The sequence below is a fragment of the Helianthus annuus genome, chromosome 9, assembly GCF_002127325.2.
Source record: "Helianthus annuus cultivar XRQ/B chromosome 9, HanXRQr2.0-SUNRISE, whole genome shotgun sequence".
NCBI lineage: Eukaryota > Viridiplantae > Streptophyta > Magnoliopsida > Asterales > Asteraceae > Helianthus > Helianthus annuus.
Genome location: NC_035441.2, coordinates 157,833,460 through 157,857,334, shown reverse-complemented (window position 1 = coordinate 157,857,334; position 23,875 = coordinate 157,833,460). Strand labels below are relative to the sequence as shown.

At 39.7% G+C, this 23,875-nt stretch overlaps 2 protein-coding genes across 2 annotated transcripts; one reads left to right on the top strand and one right to left on the bottom strand.

The window, feature by feature from the left end:
• The first annotated feature begins 12,299 nt into the window (after positions 1-12,299).
• Positions 12,300-14,560, top strand: LOC110879168 (SPX domain-containing protein 4). Its single transcript, XM_022127587.2, has 3 exons — positions 12,300-12,742; positions 13,700-13,865; positions 13,955-14,560. Exons 1-3 carry the CDS (start codon positions 12,485-12,487, stop codon positions 14,401-14,403), a joined length of 873 nt encoding a protein of 290 aa, XP_021983279.1. The 5' UTR covers positions 12,300-12,484; the 3' UTR covers positions 14,404-14,560.
• Positions 14,056-16,567, bottom strand: LOC118482189 (phosphate transporter PHO1 homolog 9-like; the record flags this gene model as incomplete). The annotated part of the gene is made up of 6 exons (XM_035977764.1): positions 14,056-14,788; positions 15,021-15,299; positions 15,382-15,534; positions 15,607-15,756; positions 15,846-16,225; positions 16,414-16,567. Coding segments are annotated over 6 exons (1,353 nt in total), but the record flags the coding sequence as incomplete, so codon positions are not given.
• Positions 16,568-23,875: the final 7,308 nt, after the last annotated feature.

Below are 23,875 nucleotides of genomic sequence, written 5' to 3'. Positions count from 1 at the left end.
AGTCGTTTAGCGTTTCGCATTGATTTGATCATTCGATTACTTTGATTAACAACACTTACTCCACATAATATAACTAACGTAATTGCAAACATAAAATAGACTAACTATGGTCAAAGAAGTCAATCTTGACTCTGAGTTTGACTTTGACATTCGGTAACACGGGATGTTACAACCTCCCCTTGTTTAGGGAATTTCGTCCCGAAATTAGGCTGAAAGCTGCACAGCACCGTGAATCACCTTTTGCTACTTTCTCTCTCTAGGCTTTCATTTGAACAACAGTGGGTACTTTGCCTTCATGTCGCTTTCAAGTTCCCAAGCGAACTCTGCGCCTCGTTTGCCTTCCCATCGGACTTTCACAATAGGAATGCGCGAGCGCCTAAGTTGCTTGGTTTGGCGATCCATGATTTCGACAGGCTTCTCCACGAAGTGTAGCGTTTTGTTTATTTGAAGGTCGTCGAGGGGTACAATCAAATCATGCTCAGCTAGGCACTTTCGGAGGTTTGACACATGAAAAGTCGGGTGGACGTTACTGAGTTCCTCCGGTAGTTTGAGTCTGTAGGCGACTTTTCCGATCCTTTCCAGAATCTTAAAAGGTCCAACATATCGAGGCGCTAGTTTCCCTTTCTTGCCGAATCTGACCACACCCATCCAAGGTGATACCTTTAGGTGTACCTAGTCACCAACGTCAAATTCAAGGGGCTTGCGTCTTCTATCGGCATAACTCTTCTGTCTATCCCGGGCTTTCGAAAAGTTGTCTCAAATCTGGAGGACTTTGTCAGTCGTTTCTTGTAATAGCTCAGGACCAGTTAATTGCGAGTGACTGATCTCGTGCCATACAATAGGCGATCGACATCTTCTTCCGTATAGGGCCTCGAATGGTGCCATCTGGATGCTGGTATGATAACTGTTACTGTACGAGAATTCGACTAACGGTAGGTATTTGTTCCAATTACCACCGAAGTCTATGACATACGCACGGAGCATGTCTTCAAGAGTACGGATCATTCTTTCAGTCTGTCTGTCGGTTTGAGGATGGAATGCGGTACTTAGGTTAAGCGACGTACCGAGAGCTGCTTGAAATGTTTCCCATAATCGTGACGTAAACCGAGCATCACGGTCAGGGATGATGTCATGAGGTTTTACCATGATTACAAATGATCTCGTCGGTGTAGATTCGGGCTAATCGTTCCACCTTTTAGTCTTCTCGTATTGGCAAAAAGTGGGCTGATTTGGTCAAATGATCAACTATAACCCAAATGCTGTCGTGACCTGATGACGTGGGTGGAAATTTGGTTATGAAATCCATAGCTATACTCTCCCACTTCCATAGTAAGCCAGAGGGTCTTTGATGTTCAGCCTTGACCCTTGCACAAGTCAGGCATCTTCCGACATAGAGAGCGATATCCCTTTTCATACCCGGCCACCAGTACTTGTAACGAAGATCCTGGTACATTTTATCGGCACCGCGATGAATAGAATACCGAGATTTGTGGGCTTCATCCATTAAAATCTTTCGTAATTCGGTCCGCTTAGGGATCCAAATTCGGTCCACAAAATAGAAGATCCCATTTGATTTGCTTACAAGCTAAGCTCCATCATGATAGATTCTTTCTTTCTTCAAGGTGCGTTCATTAAAGCAAGCATGTTGAGCTTCGCAGATGAGGGTTTCGAGATCGTGTTGGGCTTGGGTATTACGAATACTGAGCAAATAACTCTGTCTGCTGAGCGCGTCGGCAACGATATTTGCCTTGCCTTGGTGATAACGAATCTCACAGTCGTAATCATTGAGGAGTTCTACCATCGGCGTTGATGCATATTGAGTTCTCTCTGGTTAAAGATGTGTTGTAAACTCCTGTGATCGGTGAAGATCGTACACTTGGTACCATACAGGTAGTGTCGCCAAATCTTTAATGCAAACACAACCGCGCCTAGCTCGAGATCATGGGTTGTGTAGTTCTTCTCGTGGATTTTGAGCTGTCGAGAAGCGTAGGCTATAACCTTGTCTCGTTGCATGAGGACACAACCAAGGCCAAGGTTGGAAGCATCACAGTAGACAATGAAATCGTCGTTCCCATCGGGTAATGAGAGAACAGGAGCATTGCATAGCTTATGCTTGAAGGTTTGGAAAGCAGACTCTTGTTCGGTTCCTCAAACAAAAGACTTGTCTTTATGCGTAGGAGCGGTAAGCGGCACAGCGATCTTAGAGAATCCTTCGATAAATCGTCGATAATAGCCCACTAATTCGAGGAAAGAACGGACTTTAGACAGGTTCTTTGGCGTAGTCCAGCTCTTAACTGCTTCAATCTTCGTAGGGTCGACATGGGTACCTTGACTATTCACGATGTGACCCAGAAACTGAACCTCTTCTAACCAGAATTCGCACTTGGAGAACTTGGCATAGAGTTGGTTCCCCTGGAGTAACTCGAGAACCAAACGTAGATGTTGCGCGTGTTCGGCTTTCGATTTGGAATAAATCAAGACGTCGTCGATGAACACGATGACGAAACGGTCAAGATACGGCTTACACACACGATTCATCAGATCCATGAAAACCGCGGGTGCGTTGGTTAAACCAAAAGGCATAACAACAAACTCATAGTGGCCGTAGCGAGTGCGGAAAGCGGTTTTGGGTATATCTTCTTCCTGAATACGCAACTGATGATAGCCTGAGCGTAGATCGATCTTCGAGAAACACGTAGCACCTTGCAGCTGGTCAAACAAATCGTCGATGCGAGGTAGAGGGTATCAGTTCTTGATGGTCAATTTATTCAATTCCAGATAGTCGATACACATCCTGAACGACCCATCCTTCTTTTTGACGAAAAGGACTGGTGCGCCCCAAGGAGAGGTGCTCGGGCGAATAAAGCCTTTTTCAAGTAACTCCTGGAGTTGGTTCGAGAGTTCCCGCATTTCGGATGGCGCGAGTCGATATGGGGCTTTGGCTACGGGGTTAGCTCCAGGAATGAGGTCGATGCGGAAGTCGATATCACGACTGGGCGGTAATCCAGGAAGATCATCAGGGAACACCTGAGGAAATTCACGGACCACTGGGACGTCTCTGATTTCGGTCTTCCTTTTCTTTTCCTTCTCCGCTACTATGATGTTGGCCAAGAAAGCTCTGTATTCCTTGCGAAGATACTTGCTAGCTTGTACACATGTCATGAGCTTGAGACCTTTCGAAGAAGTTTCACCGTACACACATAATAAATCACCATTCGCGAGCGAGAATCGAATCATTTTGTCGAAGCACACAACTTCAGCATGGTTTTCGCGAAGAAAGTCCATGCCTACTATGATATCAAAACTTCCTAGCTGCATTGGAATGAGGTCGATTGGGAAGACGTGATTGTTGAGCTCGAGAGTACAATCACGAAGAACAGAATTAACGGCGACAGTTCTTCCAGTAGCGACTTCAACTTCGAATGACGAGGGGAGATAAGAACGCTTACCACTAAGAAGCTTCTCGAATTCAAACGACACAAAGCTGTTATCGGCTCCAGTATCAAACAAACACGATGCATAAATACCATTCACAAGGAACGTACCATTAACCACGTTGTTGTCAGCCTGGGCCTAACGAGCATTGATGTTGAAGGTTCTGGCGCGTGCTTCTTGTTGCTTGTTGCTGCTGCTGCTGCTGGGGCTCTTGCTTCACAACCCTGTTCGGGCACATGTTTGCAAAATGGTTAGGGTCACCACATGCAAAGCAAACTCGAGCATTGATCGCGGGTGCTTGAGCTGCGTGTTGGCCTTGCGGGGCTGGGAGTAGAGCTTGATGAGCAGTGGCTTGAACTGGGGCTTGACGGGGACCATAGCGGCAGTTGGCAGTGAAATGGCCGTATAAATTGCAATGGGCGCAGAAACGACAGGCAAGACCCACCAGATGATGATATGAGCATGTCGGGCAGAGCGGGTGGGGACCTGTGTAAGCACGCTTTGCTGGCGGCGCTTGAGTAACTGGTGCTGGTCGATGATGAGACTGCTGCTGAGCCGGTACGGCTTGCAGAGGAGCAGCAGTGGTAGTGACTGCACAGTTCTTGTTGCTGGAGCTGTTGTTGTTGTTGTTCTTCTTCTTCTTCTTGCGGCGTGATGACTTGGATGGTTGAGCAGTCGTGGTGTCGGCGGTTGATGCAGTGGTGGCTCGATACAGAGACTTGGAGGGCTTATCCCAAAAAACCAGCTTTTACTCGCTTGTCATTGATCTCGGCGGTAAGTAAGTAAGTTTCCTCGATCGATGAGGTTTTCGCGGCGTGAACAAAATCGGCAACACAATCGGGTAGAGCTCGAATATATATGTAACACCCCAAAAACGGGTTTGGTAATCAAACCATGTTAATACTAAAAGACGGGTAAAGAACCGTTAGTGGTAAAAATTGAGCCAGAAAATATTAGGATTTATATAACTAAATCTAACATTTAATAAAAAGAGAAAAAGAATGCGTTTGGGAAATAAAGTTTATAGAAGGCCCGAGTTAACGGGACTTAAACTAAACTTAGTCATAGATTCCCAAAACCCACTAATTAAATTAGGAATATTTAACCTAGTTAATAAGTGGGGAATATTGTTAGAAATAAGTAGGTTGTGCCCTACTTAATTAACTAACCAAATTAGAGGGGCCAATGTTGTTAAAATTGAAACTTATATTACTAGTTTTAATTAAAAAAACAAAACCAAACACCTCAATAGAGATGTCTGGTCGAACAAGAACAGAGGGGGCGACACAGGCTCCCCACCAAACCCTTGTGCATGTCAAACTTGATCAAATTGAGGGTTCAAATCAGCTCCAACTCGGATTTCAAGCACAAATTCATGAACACCTAGTTGAAAGGATCACAAGGTATGTAAAATTGTGATATTTTGATCCATCTTAAATTCTAGGTTATTTGTAAGAAACTGAAATTGAGCTTGATTATGTCATACATGGATGAATCTTGAAGTAATATGATGTCTAGGAGTAAACCCTAGTCAATAACATGTTGGATTATTGGATAATCTACGAAATTCATGATGATCCATTGATAAGTTAAATGGGTTTTGTTGATTTGATGAAATTGATGTGTATAAACATCATATTAATTCATATGAATGAACTATTTGAACAAATTAGAGATTTTGTTAAGAGTTCATAAGTGATTAGAAGTGGGTTTTGACACAAGAGTTAAACCCATGGTTATGATGGTCAAAGTGTATATATGCATACAATGACTAAAATTACATGTTGATTTATGGTTACTTGAGGTTTGAATTAGATAGCATGTTAGTAGAAATAGCATCTCAAAAGATGACGCTCACTAAGTGGTTGATAATATGCCTAAATCGAGTCATGTGAACTTGTTAGTGCGTTCATATTTGTAAATTGGTGGTTTGACTTAAAAAAAGGTCAAACCGACCTATGATAAGGTTCATTAAGAATAGTGGTAAAAGATTCATAAGGTGTGAAGGTCATGATCTTGAATGACTAATCTAACCACCTTGAAAATGATGATGATAGTTTGACGCGTAACAAGCTAGGTGGAAGCTTGATGAGGGAGCGGGTCAAACGAATCACGAAGGAAAGGAAAAGCGTATTCGGGATGCAAGGTAAGTGAAGCTTACGAAATTTTGTAGAATACTTGTTATTTCTATCCGATATAAATGCGATAACGATAATATAGAAAATATGAGTTTCCGACGCGATCGATACGAATCGGAACATATAAAGATGATAAAAACCTTGGTTTATGGCAAAAAGGGCAAAACGGTAAATAAATCATGTAATGATTTTAAGAAATTATGAATTCCCTTAAGATTACCTTGTAGTGTAATCTAATAATGATAGAAAGGATAAAATGGAAATTTGTCAAGTGTTGACTAATGTAAATCGGAGTTAAAAGAATACCCATGGCGTAAGCCGAAATGGGTTGAATTTGTAGGAAAAGAGTTTAAAAGAAAAGGGGTATGATAATAAAATCCGGGATGGGATGGATGTATGAATTGGAAATCAAAAACGATGTTTTTGATTAAATAGATAACGTTGGGCATATAGTCCAAATGGGTCGAATGGTGGTGATAACACCATTTGACAATAGCGACTAATGTGGTTGTCAAGCCTTGTGTTAACAGGACCGATTAGCCAATCAGATAATTGCGTCACCATTGATGGTGTGATAATGAAAACAAGGTATAAATCGGGTCTACTTGTTGATCCGGGCCAGGTACGCATAATTATGTTGTAGTTAAAAGTGTTATTTTGGTCAAATAATTTAAGAGAGAGTCCTTCGTCATAAAAGGACCAAAATCGACCAAAACTCCCTTGTAGGCTAAATTGAACAAACAACCCTTAAGAGTTGTTTGGAAACGAATTTCATGATTAGATAGATACTTAGAATAAGTATAGAAGTTGAAAGATGTAATATGTTAGCCAAGTAGCTCTATTTGAGTCTTGCCGTAAAATAACAATCCGAAGGGCAAAACTCGGAACATATAGATAAACACATTGTAATCCAACACACAAAGAGTTGTAGTTGAAGATTACTTGATAAGAAATGTAGGAATAAGATGCTAGAAATGAATAAAAGCGATTTCAAGCTTTAAAGTGCGTAAATACCCTTAACGGGTCAAAATAAGCATACAACCGAAAATGGTTTAAATTGTGTAATAAACATGTGATTAGAACCTAATATGGTATATAACATTCATTTAAAGAAGTGTAGGTGATGTAGGAATCAAACAAATATGTTTGTTTGATAAAATGCATAAACGGGCAAAATTTGATAAAAAGGTAACGAGTCGAAGACTTGAAAGTCTCAAAATTTATTTATGTTGGATGTTGGATCTTAACTCCATAAGATGGATAATTAAATTACGGACGCGTAGGAAAAAGAATCGGGTGAAACGGATCAATAACGAAGAAGTTATGACCGTTTCCGTGAAATCGGTTTGAGCTGGGAATGTACAGCAACTGATTAAGCATCAGACTGTGAAAAAGGGGGCCTAGCGGCACGCAACGCCCCTTGGCGTCACGCGACGCCCCCTAACTCCGAAAATTTTTAAATTTTGTCATTTTTAACCCCTGTACTTGTTTGAACTTAATATTTGACTATCAAAACTAACTTTTAAGTTGGTTTTGATCCTAGGTGAATGCTAAGAGTGCACGGATGAAGATCAAGCGTCGAGCAAGAACTGAACACGATTACGAAATAAGCTTCCGCACTATGTATCGTTATTATATTAAACAACGAACGTACACATGATATGTTCTATACCTTTTAAATTGTAAAAAGTTTTAATAAACCCGTAATTTCCAATGCATATGTAATCTTAATTACATGACTGTTTTTCGTAAATGATACGTTAAACCTTATATTATAAGAACGGGTGTTACAATATACTTCTTGATGGCCATGTCTGATGTCTTGACTTGATCGGGACAGATGATGCTGAGCTGTTTAAAGCGAGCAGTCAGGGTTGCGTTATCTCCATCCTTCTGCTTGATGTTCCAAAACTCGTCCTCCAGCTTTTGGCGTTCATGGGGAGGGCAGAATTCGTCCATCATGATGGCTTTCAACTCTTCCCAAGTCAGCTCATAAGCTGCATCATTCCCGCGTTTGTTTCGTTCGGCCGTCCACCAGTCTAGAGCTCGGGGCTGGAAGACGCCGGTTGCGTTTAAGGTACGGAGATTTGCAGGACAGCCGCTTTGGCGCAGAGTGACTTCGATAGAATCGAACCATTGAAACATAGCCGTTGGGCCATCTTCTCCGGTGAATTCTTTTGGTCCGCATGCCTTGAACTGTTTAAAGCTGAAGACAGTCTTGGTAGCATCCTTGGGATCTTCAGTTCTCGACTCCTCAGAAGATTTGCTGACGTTTTCATAGACGTCGCTCACAGCTTTTGCCACTTGCTTGGCGATGATAGCAGCAAGACGTCTGTCTCTCTTCTCTTGGCGGGTAAGTGGGTTTCGGTGTCCGGATGACAACATGGTCTGCAACAGACATCGTCGTAGGTCTCAGACACATCAAATTCGAATCTCACCTCACACGTCTATTATTTACTAAAGCTCAGGAACACGTCGAAACACGTATAAAACATAAGCACATAATCATCGATTCACGTAGTCACAGAAGCACATAAGCACGTAGAGCACAGAGACACATAAACACAGAAGCACATACACATTTAATCACAGATGCAGTCAGAATACAGAAACCTATCATTCAAAGCTCGCGTGTCGTTCGTATATATCGGTCGCGTATAACATGTTGAGTAGTATAGTATAATCGGATATCATATCGTAATGTCGTCTCTATTTGTAGCGACTTGTTAGCGTATTGAGATAGAAGAGTAATGCGAGTCGTGTGTGTTGATCGAAGTGATAGCAAAAATCGAACAATCTTCCAAAAATTTAAACACATAAACAGGTAATTACACATAAAACACATAAAATCGACGAATTGTCAGAGTGATAACTGCTGACTCAGAAACACATAAAATCGAGAATTAGATTGTCTGCGGCTACTAGACATTGACTACCCAAAGCGATTCGACTATTCTCAATAGACTTGTCGTCACTTTTCGACCTTCGGGATCGTGATTCTGCCTCGATTCTTGGGCATTCAGCACGTATTCCCTAGGTCATACTCGTGAGTTCAGGTCTTTGGAGTCTGTCGAGGCTTTGGTGAGAGTTGTGGTAAAATCACGGGCAAGCCGGGAAGGTTAGGGTTTTACCCCTAGCTTGACAACTTTCCCTTGATTTTAGTAAAATAGAGGAGATTATTCATCAAAATATGGATTTCACTCCTGATTTGGTATAATCTCCTGTTGAACAAGCATTCGTTATTGAAAAGAATGAAGAAATCATTGATAGGTTGATAAAACAGCATTGATCCAACAATTTAGTCGAGAGTTTGCGGTTTTTACACCTAATCTTGACTAAATCGCCTTCTCATTATTGAAAATTTGAGTGCGGTGATGGTGTAGGCGAGAAATAGCAGGATATATAGCACATAATCTTGGTCTGTTGGTTCCTAACTATAGTCTAGGTCTCTAAGACAACGACCCGGACTAGGTCGAGTCCCGCCTAATTCCCTATAGTTATGGCTCTGATACCAATCTGTCACACCCCAACCGATGGCGGAATCATCGGGGCATGGCACTGAGCGAAACAGATTGTCCAGAAGTTTCCATAACAACTATCATTACCATTCAATTTATATAATATGTCCCATACCGTACCTCAAATGGCAAACAAATTATTACAAATAACATCTAGTCAAATATTCTGTTCCGACAACTCAGATTTAAATATAAAAATTGTTCAAATGCTTCTAGAGACTCGATCTGCAAGATCTACAAACAACTATGCTCTGGACGCTTATTCTAAGCTCGCCTTCCTAGCAGATAAGCATCCTAATTGCCTGTCATATACGTTAAAGTAAAGTCAATACATAAAATGTAAAGGTGAGCATACAAGTTTGATAATAGCATATAGAGTTCGAAATAGTTTACGCATAACCAGCACGTACACAGAGGAAAACAAAGCATGTTAATTATCGACATGGATCTATCGATACCAATGACTGCGGGTTGACTACCCGAGGCAGTTCGCAATACATGATTACCACCGTAATCCATGCAAGTAATTGTCCTTAACAACCCCCGTGTGAACGGGTGCTGAGTCCAAACTATAGTACTATCGTCGTTAAGGCAGGTAGACAACATTCCACGTGTAAACATAACAACAAGCATTCATTTAGTCACATAATACATGCGGTAACGGTTAGCGCTTGAAATAATTGAGTAGTGTGCTCGATTGTGATTTAGAATAAGTAACGTATGTAACACCCAAAAGTGCTAAAGCAAAAAGGGTTCGAGTATACTCACAGTGATTGATGGATTGAAGGGAGCACTTGAGAGTAGGGTTAGCCTGAATAGTTCGATAGCATAACAATAAGCAATGCGTAAAACGTAAACAAGTGTCGGAGGGTCGGACAGCTTGGTCGATCGGATGGTAGGTCCGATTGGACGGCTTGATCGTTCGGTTAACCAGTCCGTTCGGACAGTCTGTCCGGTCGGTCAGTAGGCCAATCGGATGGACTGTTCGAGTGGCTTGTTTCTTCCTTTGAGAAGGATGTGTTTGTGTATGATGGTTTGACCTTTTGAGGTTTTCGTTGTAGTATTTGAAAACAGTGGAGTATCCTTACTTTTCAGGTCGATCGATCGAACGGACCGTTCGATCGGCCGGCTTAACCGATCGGTTAGGTACTTCAACAACAAGTTCTTATAAGGGTGTCACCTGGTCGGACGGCCCGACCGATCGGGTGGCACTCCAACGTGTTGAACAAGTTGAAAATCGATTAAGTGTTGAAGCATAGTATCTCATGATCCGAAGAGTAATTCAAATCAGACCGTAGTCCGATCGAACAGTACTTCGTTCAATACTAGACTTCATGAATTTGTTAAAGTGTGGGGCCATGTGCTAGCCGATTGGTTGGCCTGGTCGATCGGCTGGTTTATTCGATCGGCTGGGCTGTCCGTTCGGACAGCCAGCCCGATCGGTCAGCTTCCTGACCTGGTCGGCCGGTTCATCTAACACTTAGCTGTTTTGATTGTTTGACATTATATCGAGGTACTTTGACAACGAGTTGAACCACAGAACCCTCGTTCTTACTTGTTTCTCCTGCTCGGACAGGAATCACCCAAGTCCGGCCGGTGAGCTGTTCGGAACAGAGTTTAATGTTTAACCCGAAGTCGGTGAATCTCGTGGATAGAATCCGAATCTTGAACCGCACAACTACTAGGATGATAAGTGAGTCGGTTCAAACTCCGTTTCTACTGGTTTGAAGGCAATGAGTGTAAAAGAGTTGAAAGAAAGTTGGAAAAACATTCTTTCAATCCTTTTCACCGTGTAAATGTTTAGATCTATGATAGATCTTTGCTTATTTATGTGGAAATCGGCTAGATCCAAGTTATTCTTGGTGGATTGAAGCCAAAATATGGAATTCTTCAAGAACACCATGATGACATCATCCTTGAACACTTGAATCTTGATGATTTCACGGTTAAAAAGTAAGATTTGAAAGATAGAAAGGTGTAGGAGTGTGCATAGATCAAGAAAGTACAAGATTTAGGATGAAATCTTACCGGAATCGGAAGGAATCTGAGAAAAGGAGGGGAGCACGAGCTGGTCGGTCAGAGGTTTCCAAAAGTAGAAAGTTTGAAAGTGACAAGGGGTATTTATAGGCTTCCAAAAGAGGAAAAGGCTGGACGATCAGTCAGGCACCCCGATCGGACAGCAGTCCGATCGGCTGGGAGCCTGATCGTTCAGTTGCCTGATTCGAGCGTTCGGTTCGACGATTTTCGATATTTCGATTGCGATTGATGAGAATACGATAGAGTTTCCTATTCAAATTACTTTTAATCTCAACCACTATATCTAACATACAATCACCTATGTCTCGCGCTGTCTTTTCGCCACCAATTATCATAATTCGATTTTGATTGAGTTCGATTGAGTTTCGAGTTTCAATTGATTACCACACATAACATAAAGTAAACACGCACAAGTAACACATAAGGCACACACACACGTATACTAACACCAGAATTCGCGTAATTCGAGTCTCGAGTTCGATGATGATTAGATTAGCTCGATTATCGATTAATTGACTTTATCGCATTGTTACTTCCTATCATTCACAGTCGTTTAGCGCTTCACATTGATTTGATCATTCGATTACTTTGATTAACAACACTTACTCCACATAATACAACTAACGTAATTGCAAACATAAAATAGACTAACTATGGTCAAAGAAGTCAATCTTGACTTTGACTTTGACTTTGACATTCGGTAACACGGGGTGTTACAGCCTCCCCTTGTTTAGGGAATTTCGTCCCGAAATTAGGCTGAAAGCTGCACAGCACCGTGAATCTGGAGCCATGTTTAAATTTTGAATCTGGAGCTATGTTTAAATTTTGAATCTGGAGCCATGTTTAAATTTTGAATCTGGGCAGTGGTTTTGATTACAGAGGTTTGAATTTATAAGTGTGGGCAGACCTTTAAATGTGGGGCAGTGGTTTGAAGAAAGAACGTGGGCCAGACCTTTGAAATTTTAAAGTGGGGCAGTGGTTTGAATTTACGATGTCACTATGCTCTCTCTTTGGCTTCCACCTCATTGTTGATGACATAAGAAAAATCTTATTAGACAGCCTCTATTGCTGACACCTCAACTTTTCTTATGTTATTAGGATTTTTCGTTTTATAGAAAGTATAGATACATTATGAAATGAAATAAAAGAAAATTATAAACAAAAATAGTTTAGAGCATCCATGGAGAATAATGGGTGACGATATAAAAGACAGATCACAAAAGGAGGACGTCACTGTCTACTACTAAATTATATCACGTCTTATCCTTCGAATCAAGAACAATAGAATAGAATATTCCACCACAATAATATTCTCATCTCTACTCTCTCTCTCCGTTTCAATCGATCTTCATCTTGATGAAATTCGGTAAAGAATTCGGGATCCATCTGGAACAAACCCTACCCGAATGGAAAGACAAATACTTGTGCTACAAACCCCTTAAAAAACTCCTGAAACGCCTTCCTAACCCCACCCCCGACGATCCTCAGCCGTCACCCGATCACAATCACTCACCCGATCTCCAGCACTGGTTCGTCAGGATTCTTAATGAAGAACTCGATAAGTTCAATGATTTCTATGTTGATAAAGAGGAAGAATTCGTCATCCGCTTTCAGGTTTTCTGTTTTTAAAATTTAACCTAACGTATTTGACTTTATAATAATCTTTTAATTATGTGTCTTTGAATGAGTATTGTTGTTGACTTGGTAGAATTTAGGGAAGGAGGTTGTGAATCTACAGTTTTAACTGTGTTATTGAATTAAGTTGTTGGATATGAAGTCAGTAAACTGCAACAGTGGATTGAACTGATTATTATGTTGTCAAAAGCCCACAAAGCCTGGAGCCTAGGCGTTTAAAAGGTTTGTTTAGGGCTACTTTTGGCTGGAATTTTGGCCAGAGAATGCCCTGAAGCAGCGCCTGAAAGCTCGCCTTTCAGGCCGCAACGCATTTGGTGCGCTGGGCTGCGCCTGAGCACCTAGGGGCCTTTTGAAACATAGATTGTGTGTTCTTGTATAGTGCTCTTTAAATTTTTAATATTAGGTTTTCGAGATCTTCCAGTTGGCACCGGGCTGCAAGATTTTATTCTTTAATGTAAATCTGAACCAACATGCCAAGATGTAGATTTGCTAACTAGGAACATGAAAAGAGTTGATAGGAATGATTTTGGTAGTGATAGAGACTCCACAGACAAGGAAGCGGGCTGTGACAAACCGTCCCATCGGGTTATGAGTTAGAATTATGAATCCTTTGTATGTCCTTAATTATCGGGAAAGTTGTAACTTTCATAATTTGGAATTGGAGGTTATTTTATCGGCCTGCTACTTTGGGACCTAGGGACCATATCGCTTATAAAGAGTTACAAAAGGAGTCACTTATTAGTTCTTAATGATGACCTGCTAATAACTTTCACCCATCTTTAAGTTGATTAAGAGGTTATTAAGTTAGCCTATTACCGGCTCAGTACGTGTTGAAATGTTTTGTGCTTTTGTTATAATGTTCATAATCTTAAGTGGTGGAAAACCAATGATTTATCATATATGGAAACAGTCCGTCTCACTTGGTGATTTAACCAGGAGCTAAAACATAGAATCGAGCGAGTGAAGGAGAAAAGCTGCAAAGATGGAGTCTTTACATCCGAAATTGAATTCAGTGATGAATTGATGGCGATACGGCAAGAATTTGTCACCATTCACGGCGAGATGGTGCTTCTTAAAAACTACAGCTCCTTAAATTTTGCAGGTACAAACGGGTCGGGTCAAGAGGATAATTCTTTTATCCATTACATATCATTTGAATAAACCTTTCTATTTGTTTTGGGTTTATTACAGGTATCATCAAGATATTAAAAAAGTACGACAAACGAACGGGTGGATTACTGCGTGTACATTTCACACAACTTGCTCTTCGTCAACCATTTTTCACAACGGAACCTCTTACAAGATTAGTCCACGAGTGTGAAGAGAATCTAGACCTCCTCTTCCCTTTAGAAGCGGAAGTAGTTGAATCTTCTAGTAATAGCAAAACAAATGCAGATGCAAATGCACGGGCTAGTGATGATAACACCACCGCACGAGTGTCGATCGGTGAGGGCGGTTCGGATGTGTATAGACGGACGGTTGATGCGATCAGAACCATAAAGGGTCTTAAGAAAGAAAGTTCTACCTCAAACCCGTTATCGTTTGCATCTATATTTGGCAACCAGGATGTCGATGACACTGGAGCTATAACTGATCCGCAGTCGGAACCAGATTGTGATGACGTTCACCTTCACAAGTAACGGTTTTTGTTTTCTTGTTTAATGCCAACTGTGTGAATCTTTTTGTTGGATGTTTTGTTTTCTCAATTGTTGGAATTTTTTTTTTTAAAATTTTTGTAACGAATAAATAACAGAACTTTACAATTATCAATTATATGAAAAAAACGAACTATAGATCCTTGTCTTTGTCCTCGTAACTAAAAGGTAATGGCACCGACTTGACAGCGCGAAATTTCCCAACGTTGTTCAAATGCTCATTCTCCAACCTGAAGAAGTTCCATATGCCACGTCGAATGATCTCCAAACTCGCAACTACTGCAATCAGAGCGTTTGTATGGAGGAAAGAGGCTTCATTGAAATCCAATACCGTTTGCATCCACGCAAGTCTCAGTATCGCGTTCAATACCTGCAAATCACCTAACGCCAATCAATATTCAAACGATAATTATAGTCGTTATCTGAATTTGTTCGTTTTGCCCACATGGAGCTTAAGTACGCTTAACTGTGGAGTTCTCTCATCCACAACATTTTTGCCCAAAATGCGTTGGTAATTTTAAGAACTTATGGCCCAATAAATCTCTATGGGCAAAAGAATTATGTGTGATTTGCTTAAGGTGTGACAAGATCTTGCTAATTACCATTGCTATGAAGTAGACAGATTTGTTGGGCAGAATAAGCTTATCTCTCAACCATGGATTCTCAGAATTCCTGCATAGCAAACACCAATCCATCACTAAATCCCAGTAAGTATTGAAAATTGTTGCGACTCCTGAGGTAGATGCAGCGATGATCTTTAAGGTTGTTCCTCTCTTTTGAGTATAAATTGTCCTTGAAACAACCGCAGCAATGGTGGATAAGTATTTCAGTCCATTCATGGCTTGTGTAGAATCACGCCCTTCACAATACCGTCGTATGCACTACACAAACGATAATCAACAACTTTTGTTTCACGCGTCGTACTTTACAACTTCACAATGCATGAGTGTGTAGATAACGTACCTGTAGAAATCGAATCCAATAGGGGACAACAGCGATAACGATATAAATAATTTTATAAACGTTACTTTCGTTGCACGTTGCGGCATCCCTCTTCTTGAAATCTCCCCAGCCATAGTAACATGCATAGAATTCCACATTCCTCAATAACTGGACCTGTAATCATGAAAAAAATCAATGATTTTTAGTTTCTTGATCACTTTATTTTTAGTTGTTTATGAATCTTACCTGACTGGTAAACTGATCAGCCAAGAAGAAATCAGGGAGAGTGACTAAATAAAGAGGAGCACAAAGGCAGTGCCATACACAAGTCAAGAAGAAGAAACGGTTTGTGCGATACAAGATGTTAAATGGACAGATTGCCATCAAAACTACAACCTGCAAAACAGAGTTTATGGTCGATGTAAAACACAAATACATGAATCATGAATGTATAATAGGCAAAAGTCAAATGATGGATTTCTTACAATGACTAAGCCTAGAGGGAGTAATTCAGTCAATGCTTTGTAACTTTGAGTTTCTGGATCCATTTCCATTTCAAGATTTGCGAGTGCAGTTGAAAGAATGAGAACTGATAGACCAAAAGTGAGGAGCAGAACTTGTTTGAAATCCAATTCTGTTCCCTGCTTGAATCCAAATATAAATGAGTAATTGACGCGATAACGCGCCCAAAAGTAGACATTTCCGGCATACATCAGCATATGCAACCCCAGAAATCCAAATAAGCTGTATAGTGGAAAGATGGTGTTCATGTACTTGGTTTGTCCTTCATCCTGGAGAAGATCTCTAGCGTGTATACTTATAATGATCTCGGCTACAAGTGCTAACGAGCATCCAAAGAAGCAACCTGCACATGACGATATGATGATGAGTTGCATTGTACATGTCCATAGTTGTAAATTCTGTCCATAGGAGTGATACTGGGCCATAAGGAATGCCCCAACTTGGCTATGAATGAGAGAAGCGGACAATATTGGTTGGCATGAGGGATTGATGTTACAATAGTAATTATCTTGCAGGATGCTCGTAACTTACCGACAAAGAATGAAACCCAATGCTTCTCTCTTTTAGATTTCGGCCTTAAGGTGTTCATTCCTAGTTGACGGTCTCCATTACAGAAGTGCTTTATGAATACTGCTTCAACTCTCTCTATGAGCTTAGCCACCTGAAAGAAAATTTTATTGGCAAATTGGATTTAAATAGTCTCAACTTCTCAATTTGGCCGATAATAATCCCAACTCAGTTATTTGTCGATAATAATCCGAACTGGTCCACTTTTAGCAGATAATAGTCCGCCGTTAAAAATAGCTTAACGGAGTTAAGTTTTTTCCGAGTTACAAACCGATGTTTTAGGGATTTTGATCAGAACGAGGATACGAGTCAATTTATGTAAAACTTACCTCGAAACGGTGCTCTAAACGGCTTGATTTTTGTTAATTGGAAGTTTAAACACCCGAATTGAAACACCGTTTTCGTCGTTTGAGGCAGTATTTCGAGGTAAATTTTATGTCAATCAACTCGTATCCTCGTTCCAATCAAAAGCCCTAAAACATCGATTTGTAATTCGGAAAAAAACTTAACACTGTTAAGCTATTTTTAACGTAGACTATAATTCGGAAAAAAACTTAACTCCGTTAAGCTATTTTTAACGCAGACTATTATCGGATAAAAGTGGATCAGTTCGGATTATTATCGGCAAATAACTGAGTTGAGATTATTATCGGCCAAATTAAGAAAGTTAGGATTATTTAAATCCAATTTGTCAATTTTATTTATTTTCTTTAGTTTTGGAAGTTAACAAAAAAAGTTGCAATACTTCTTAACCTAAAAGTAAAAATAAAAATAAAGTATTACTAATAAAAAAGGGGAATTGGCCTCAAATAATCTCACCTAGACCTTATTGGCCATTAATAATCCCACCTCAGAATATTCCCCCCACCAGTCCCATCTTTCACCTATTTTTCCTACAATGGTCCCTCGTTAAAGAAACTTAACGGAGTTAAGCTTTTTTCCAAATTACAAACATATTTTTTAGGGCTTTTTATCAGAACGGTGATACGAGTCCATTGATGTAAAACTTACTTCTAAATGGTGCTCCAAGTGACTTGATTTTGGTTAATTGAAAATTTAAACACCCGAATTGAAGCGTCGTTTTCATCGTTCGGAGCACCGTTTCGAGGCAAGTTTTACATCAATGGACTCGTATCGTCGTTCTAATCAAAAGCCCTAAAAAATCTGTTTGTAATTTGGAAAAAAGCTTAACTCCGTTAAGTTTTTTTAACGGGGGACCATTGTAGGAAAAATATGTGAAAGGTGGGACTGGTGGGGGGAATATTCTGAGGTGGGATTATTAATGGCCAATAAGGTCTAGATGAGATTATTACAGACCAATTTCCCATAATAAAAAAACAGTCTTAATTCTTAAATGAAGTGTTTGGAGTTTGGGCTACCAATTAAATTGATAAATGATATGGACTTAGACTAAATTGTTGGGCTTTAAATTTTAGGGTAAATTGCCATTTTGGTCCCTGAGGTTTGGGCAGTTTTGCCACTTACTCTAAATCTCAAACTTTTTGCATCTGAGTCCCTGTGGTTTTTGTTTTGTTGCCATTTTGGTCCAAATGGCAAACTTTGTTAAAAATTTTCTGTTAACAAATCCTTTTTTTTGTCTTTTAGTAAAATTCAAATGAAGGGTAAAATGGACATTTTAAATGTGATTTTGTTTTAAATTCAAAACAACAAAATGAAACTAGCCCCTTTATAACATGAGAAACCCTAATTCCATGTTTCCTCATCTTCAACCTTCATTAGCTTGCACCACCTCACATCCCTACCCCTACCGAACCATCACTGTCTCCAACCCCCCTGCACCACTGCCGCCCTACCAAACCACCACCGCCGCACCACTACTGAACCACACTTACACCCACAGAACCACCACCATCTCCAACCCCCTGCTGCACCGCTGCCTTACCAAACCACCGACACCACACCACCACTGAACCACCCTCACCCCACCGAACAACGACCATCTCTAACCCCCTAAACCATTGTTTCCCTACCAAAACACTACAACTGTTGATGTTTCATTCTCTCAAACCCACACCAACGACCATCAAGCACCACCACACTTTCATTACTGTCGTCACCATCCCTACCCGCTCAACAATCTTTCGGTTGCGTCGATTCAGATATGAGTGGAGCAACAAGAACTGATGAGCAAATAGTAAATCTTGAAAGAAAAGTCGATTCAGATCTAAGAGGAACAATAAGAACTGAGGAGCAATAAAAAGAAGTTGAATAAATGCCCAACTGGTAAATCTTGAAAGATAAAAGTTTAGATCTGAAATGAGCAATAAGAACTGAGGACACATTTGTCCTCCTTGATTGTGCCCCCTTTAATTTACGTTTCTATATGAATCTCATAATAATGTTTGTGTTGATAAAGAAACCTTGATGTATAAATTGGGAGATGTCGAGAAAGACTGATATTTTAGAATTATCTGGAATGATAAATGTTTGGGTTTTTTTTTTAATTTAAAACAAAATCACATTTAAAATGACCATTTTACCCTTCATTTGAATTTACTAAAAGAAAAAAGAAGGATTGGTTAACATAAAATTCCAACAAAGTTTGCAATTTGGACCAAAATGGCAACAAAACTGAAACCAAAGGGACCCAAATACAAAATCTTACCCAAATACAAAATCTTTGAGATTTGGACTAAAGTGGCAAAATTGCCCAAACCTCAGGGACCGAAATGTCAGTTTACCAAAATGATTTTTTTTTTGTGTGAAACAACCCTTCACGTTTGGCATTTTTGCCATTTTCATCCAAACCACTAACTTAGTTTACTTTTTATGTTAAGTTGAAGGATATTTGGATGAAACTTGCAAATATAAAACCTTAGGGACAATTTTGACAATTTTACTCAAACTCTTTTTAATTTCTTTTATCTAATTAATTTTGTCACATATATATAAAACAGAATATACATGCAGTTTTTATAAAAAAAATGAATAGTTTTGTCACATAATTTTTATAAATTTTCATCCAAACCGCTAACTTAGTTTATTTTTTCTGTTAAGGTGAAAGTTGTTCTAAATTTTATAAAGAGTAAATTACGTTTTTGGCCCCTGTGGTTATATCATTTTTACTATATTAGCCTAAAATAAGAATTTTTAACATATCTGCCCCCATGGTCTCTATAACTAACCATTTTGTCCCCTAAGTCTAACTATTTTGGCCCCCACGTTCTCTATAACTAACCATTTTACCCCCCATGATCTCTAGACTTAGGGGCCAAAATGGTTAGTTATAGAGACCATGGGGGCAGATATGTTAAAAATTCTTATTTTGGGCTAATATAGTAAAAGTGATATAACCACATGAGCCAAAAACGTAATTTACTCTTTTATAAATTAAGACAGAAATTAATATCCAGATTTTTTTATATAGATCAGTTTTATAAAGAGAAAACGATATATATAATAAATATCAATGGTGTGCAACACATAACAATCGATTACAACTTTTAGTATTTAATCTAGTGTAGAGATAGAAAAAAATGTAAAACGTTACAAATTTTTAAATGTGTTGAGCACCTAAGAAATATGTTGGCAGAAATAAAATAGTTATCTAATTAAGATTATGAGGGTAACTAACTAATATGTATTTCGAGTGGTTTGAGTAAAGAAACTTTTGGTTAGTGGCATTATACTTACTATTATGTTGGTAATTTTAAGGTTTGGTAACGATACGTTGTTTGATTAAGGGGGGAGGGGGGGAGGCAGTGGCTTCTGTTTTTTTATTAGAAGCGAACTTAAAAGAGTAGAGATGAATTACAAACTTGGTACATATGATAAGATTTATTTACTAATGGAGTGATGGTCTATTGGCAAAGGCAAAGCCTTTAAACACTTTGGGAGAGGGAGGTCTTGGGTTCAAGTCCCACAGACAGCAAGGAATAAAAAGATATTTGTCGTTCAAAAAAATGATAAGATTTGTTTATTTAACCTTTTTTTTATAAGGTCACTAGCATTTTAGTCTTATAAAATTTAGAGGTTGAAGTATATTTTATTTTCATAAAATTTATGTATATAAAAAAATTGGAAATTAATTTTTGTCTTACTTTATAAAATTTAAAAGATCCTTCACCTTAATAGAAAAAAAATAATTGAGTTAGTGTTTAGATCCTTCACCTTAATAGAAAAAAAAAAATTGAGTTAGTGTTTAGATGAAAATTTATAAAAATTATGTGATAAAACTATTAATTTTTTATAAGAACCGTATGTATATTTTGTTTTATATATATGTGACAAAATTAATTAATTAAATAAAATAAATTAAAAAGAATTTAAGTAAATTGCCAAAATCGTCCCTGAGGTTTTATATTTGCCAGTTTCATCCAAATATCTTTCAACTTATCAGAAAAAGTAAACTAAGTTAGTGGTTTGGATAAAAATGACAAAAAATGCCAAAGGTGGAGGGCTATTTGGCACAAAAAAAGTCATTTTGGATGAAACTAGCAAACAGACCTAAACCTCAGGGACGATTGTGGCAATTTACTCTTAACAGAAAATTCTAACAAAGTTTGCCATTTGGACCAAAATGGCAACAAAACTGAAACCACAGGGACCCAGATACAAAAGGTTTGAGATTTGAACTAAAGTGACAAAACTACCCAAACCTCAAGGACCAAAATGACAGTATACTCTAAATTTTAAATCGATGGGTTTAAACAATTAAACTAAGATGGGGTGGGTTACAGGCGAATTTTGTTCAACTTTTTGAGGACTTCTTTAGTAACCCAAACCTGAATATTGGTTGTTCTTCATCTTTTATTGCGTTAATCCCAAAGGTCAAGGACCCGATGAACGCGACTGAATTCCGGCCAATTAGCCTTATTGGATGTATCAATAAAGTTATTTCTAAAGTTTTGGTAAACCGGTTGAAAAGTGTAGTTGGTAAACTCATCTCCGTCGAGCAAACGGCGTTCCTTGCGGGCCGTAATATTGTCGACGGGCCACTTATGTTGAATGAATTGGTAGCATGGCTTACACTTAGGAAAAAGATGGGCGTGATTTTTAAAGTGGACATCCACAAGGATTACGACTCGCTTAACTGGGGCTTCCTAACCTCGGTCATGCAACAAATGGGTTTCCCATGGTTATGGTGCGAATGGATTATGGCTACTTTACGGTCCGCCCGAGCATCAGTCTTAGTAAATGGTTCACCCAAAATGGAGTTCGCATGCACTAGGGGTCTACGGCAGGGAGACCCTTTATCTCCTTTCCTATTTCTAATTGCCATGGAGGCTTTGTCCGGAATGATGAAGAGGGCGTTGGAAAGTGGGTTGGTTCATGGTATTCGGTGCAATGGTAATAATGGTATGACTTTATCCCATCTCTTATATGCGGATGATGTTGTATTTTTAGGGGATTGGTCGGTATCAAATGCATTAAATTTACGAAGAATACTTAGGTGCGTCTACTTGGCATCCGGTTTGAAAGTAAACCTTTCCAAGTGTAGTTTATATGGGGTGGGAGTGGAGGATGCGGAAGTGGAAAATATGGCTAATATCTTAAATTGTAGAGCTGGGACCTTTCCTTTTAAATACCTCAGATATGTGGGAGCGAATATGAATCTAGTTCGTAATTGGAAACCGATCGTTGATCTTTTCAAGAGTAGGCTATCGATTTGGAAGGCAAAAAAACTGTCATACGGCGGGAGAATAACGCTTCTGAAGTCGGTATTGTCTTCACTTCCAACATATTTCTTTTCGTTATACAAAGCTCCGGTTCAAGTCTTGAATAAATTGGAAAGTCTACGGCGGGTTTTCTTTTGGGGTGGGTCGGACGAGGTATCAAAAATGGCATGGACGGCATGGGAAAATGCAGTTGTTCCAATCAAGTACGGGGGCTTAGGCTTTGGTTCGTTACGGGACGCTAATCTAGCATTTCTCGCGAAATGGTGGTGGAGGTTTAAAACGGAAAAGGATGGTTTGTGGCGTAAATTGGTGTGGGCTATTCACTCAAGTTCAAGGTCTTGGAACGTCATCCCGTGTAAAGTCGCAGTTGCCGGACCGTGGAAGCATATTTGCGGTAGCTCAAGGTGTTTAGCAAGTCCGGGTATAGAGCTTCCTAAAAACATAGTGGGGTTTTTTTAGGTGTGGGACAAATTTAGTGTTTTGGATCGATGTATGGGTGGCGCCGGATCCCTTATATGTTCTTTTCCCTTCATTGTTTCAACTCGAGAGGGTCCGAGGCTGTTCGGTAGCTCAACGATTCCGTTTGACAGCAAACGGTCTGATGTGGGTGTGGGATTGGAGACGTCATCCGGAAAGTTCCGATGAGGTGGTAGAGCTTCAGCATCTAACCGCCCTATTGCAGCACGTGTCGGCCTCTACGGGTGCCGATAGTTGGGTATGGAAGTTGGATGAGTCGGGTAGTTTCAATTTAGCAAGCATCAAACGGGAGATTATTACTAAAAATTGCGTCCTTCCTGCGTATGTGATGGAGTGGAATAACTGGGTACCTAAAAAAGTTGGAATCGTTGCATGGCGAGCTCAAAAGGAAAGGCTTCCAACCAGATTCGAGTTGTCGAGAAGGGGCATCCCGGTTCAATTTCTGGAATGTGCTATATGTGGTGCATATACTGAAACCAGTGAACATCTATTCATCTCCTGTGAACTTGCTCAGATTTTTGGCAGCTTGTCTACCAATGGTGTAAGGCCCATTCCTTCTTTGCATTTAGAATTATAGACATTTTAGAAGATCATAAATTCTACCAAGGTTCTGCAGGCCCGGCTATACCCAAGTGCTGGGTGGGCTTGAGAACAGGGCCCAAATAATTAAGGGGCCCAAAAAATTTTAAGTTTTCTTTATATATAGCCCAAAATTTTTTAAAGGCCCAAAGCTTTGTACAAACCCAAACCCTTAACAGATTACAGGCCTCATCCTTTGTCAAAAATACAATTTTCGCTGCAAATCAAACGACGCGGTTCTTCTCTGCGCTAGGGATTTCTGAATTCTGATCGAACACTGTGTAACACAACAATAGTCATCATCATCGCGATTCAACACAACAATAGTCATCATCGTCGCGATTCAGGAGATCATAATCATTCTCGCAGATAATAGTCATCATCATCACGGAATCACCGCTGCACGGTTCCGAGGTATTTGTTTGTTGTCTGTTGATTTTTGCTTGTTGTTATCTGTTACGAGTCGCAACCACGGTTCCGAGTTACATCTTGATTTCAACAAAGATGAATGATGTTTGTTTTTTCTGATTTACGGTTCCGAGTTACTGAGTTACATCTTGATTGCAACCACGGTATTTGTTTGTTGTCTATTGATTTTTTTGTTTTTTCATAGCTGGTTATCTTTTTCTAGACTTTTGCCACTTTCAAGCCCACCCAAGTGTTGTCATCTGTTATGAAATATCAAATATGAATGATGTGAATTGCTTTTTTTTCTTTTTTTTTTTGCAGTT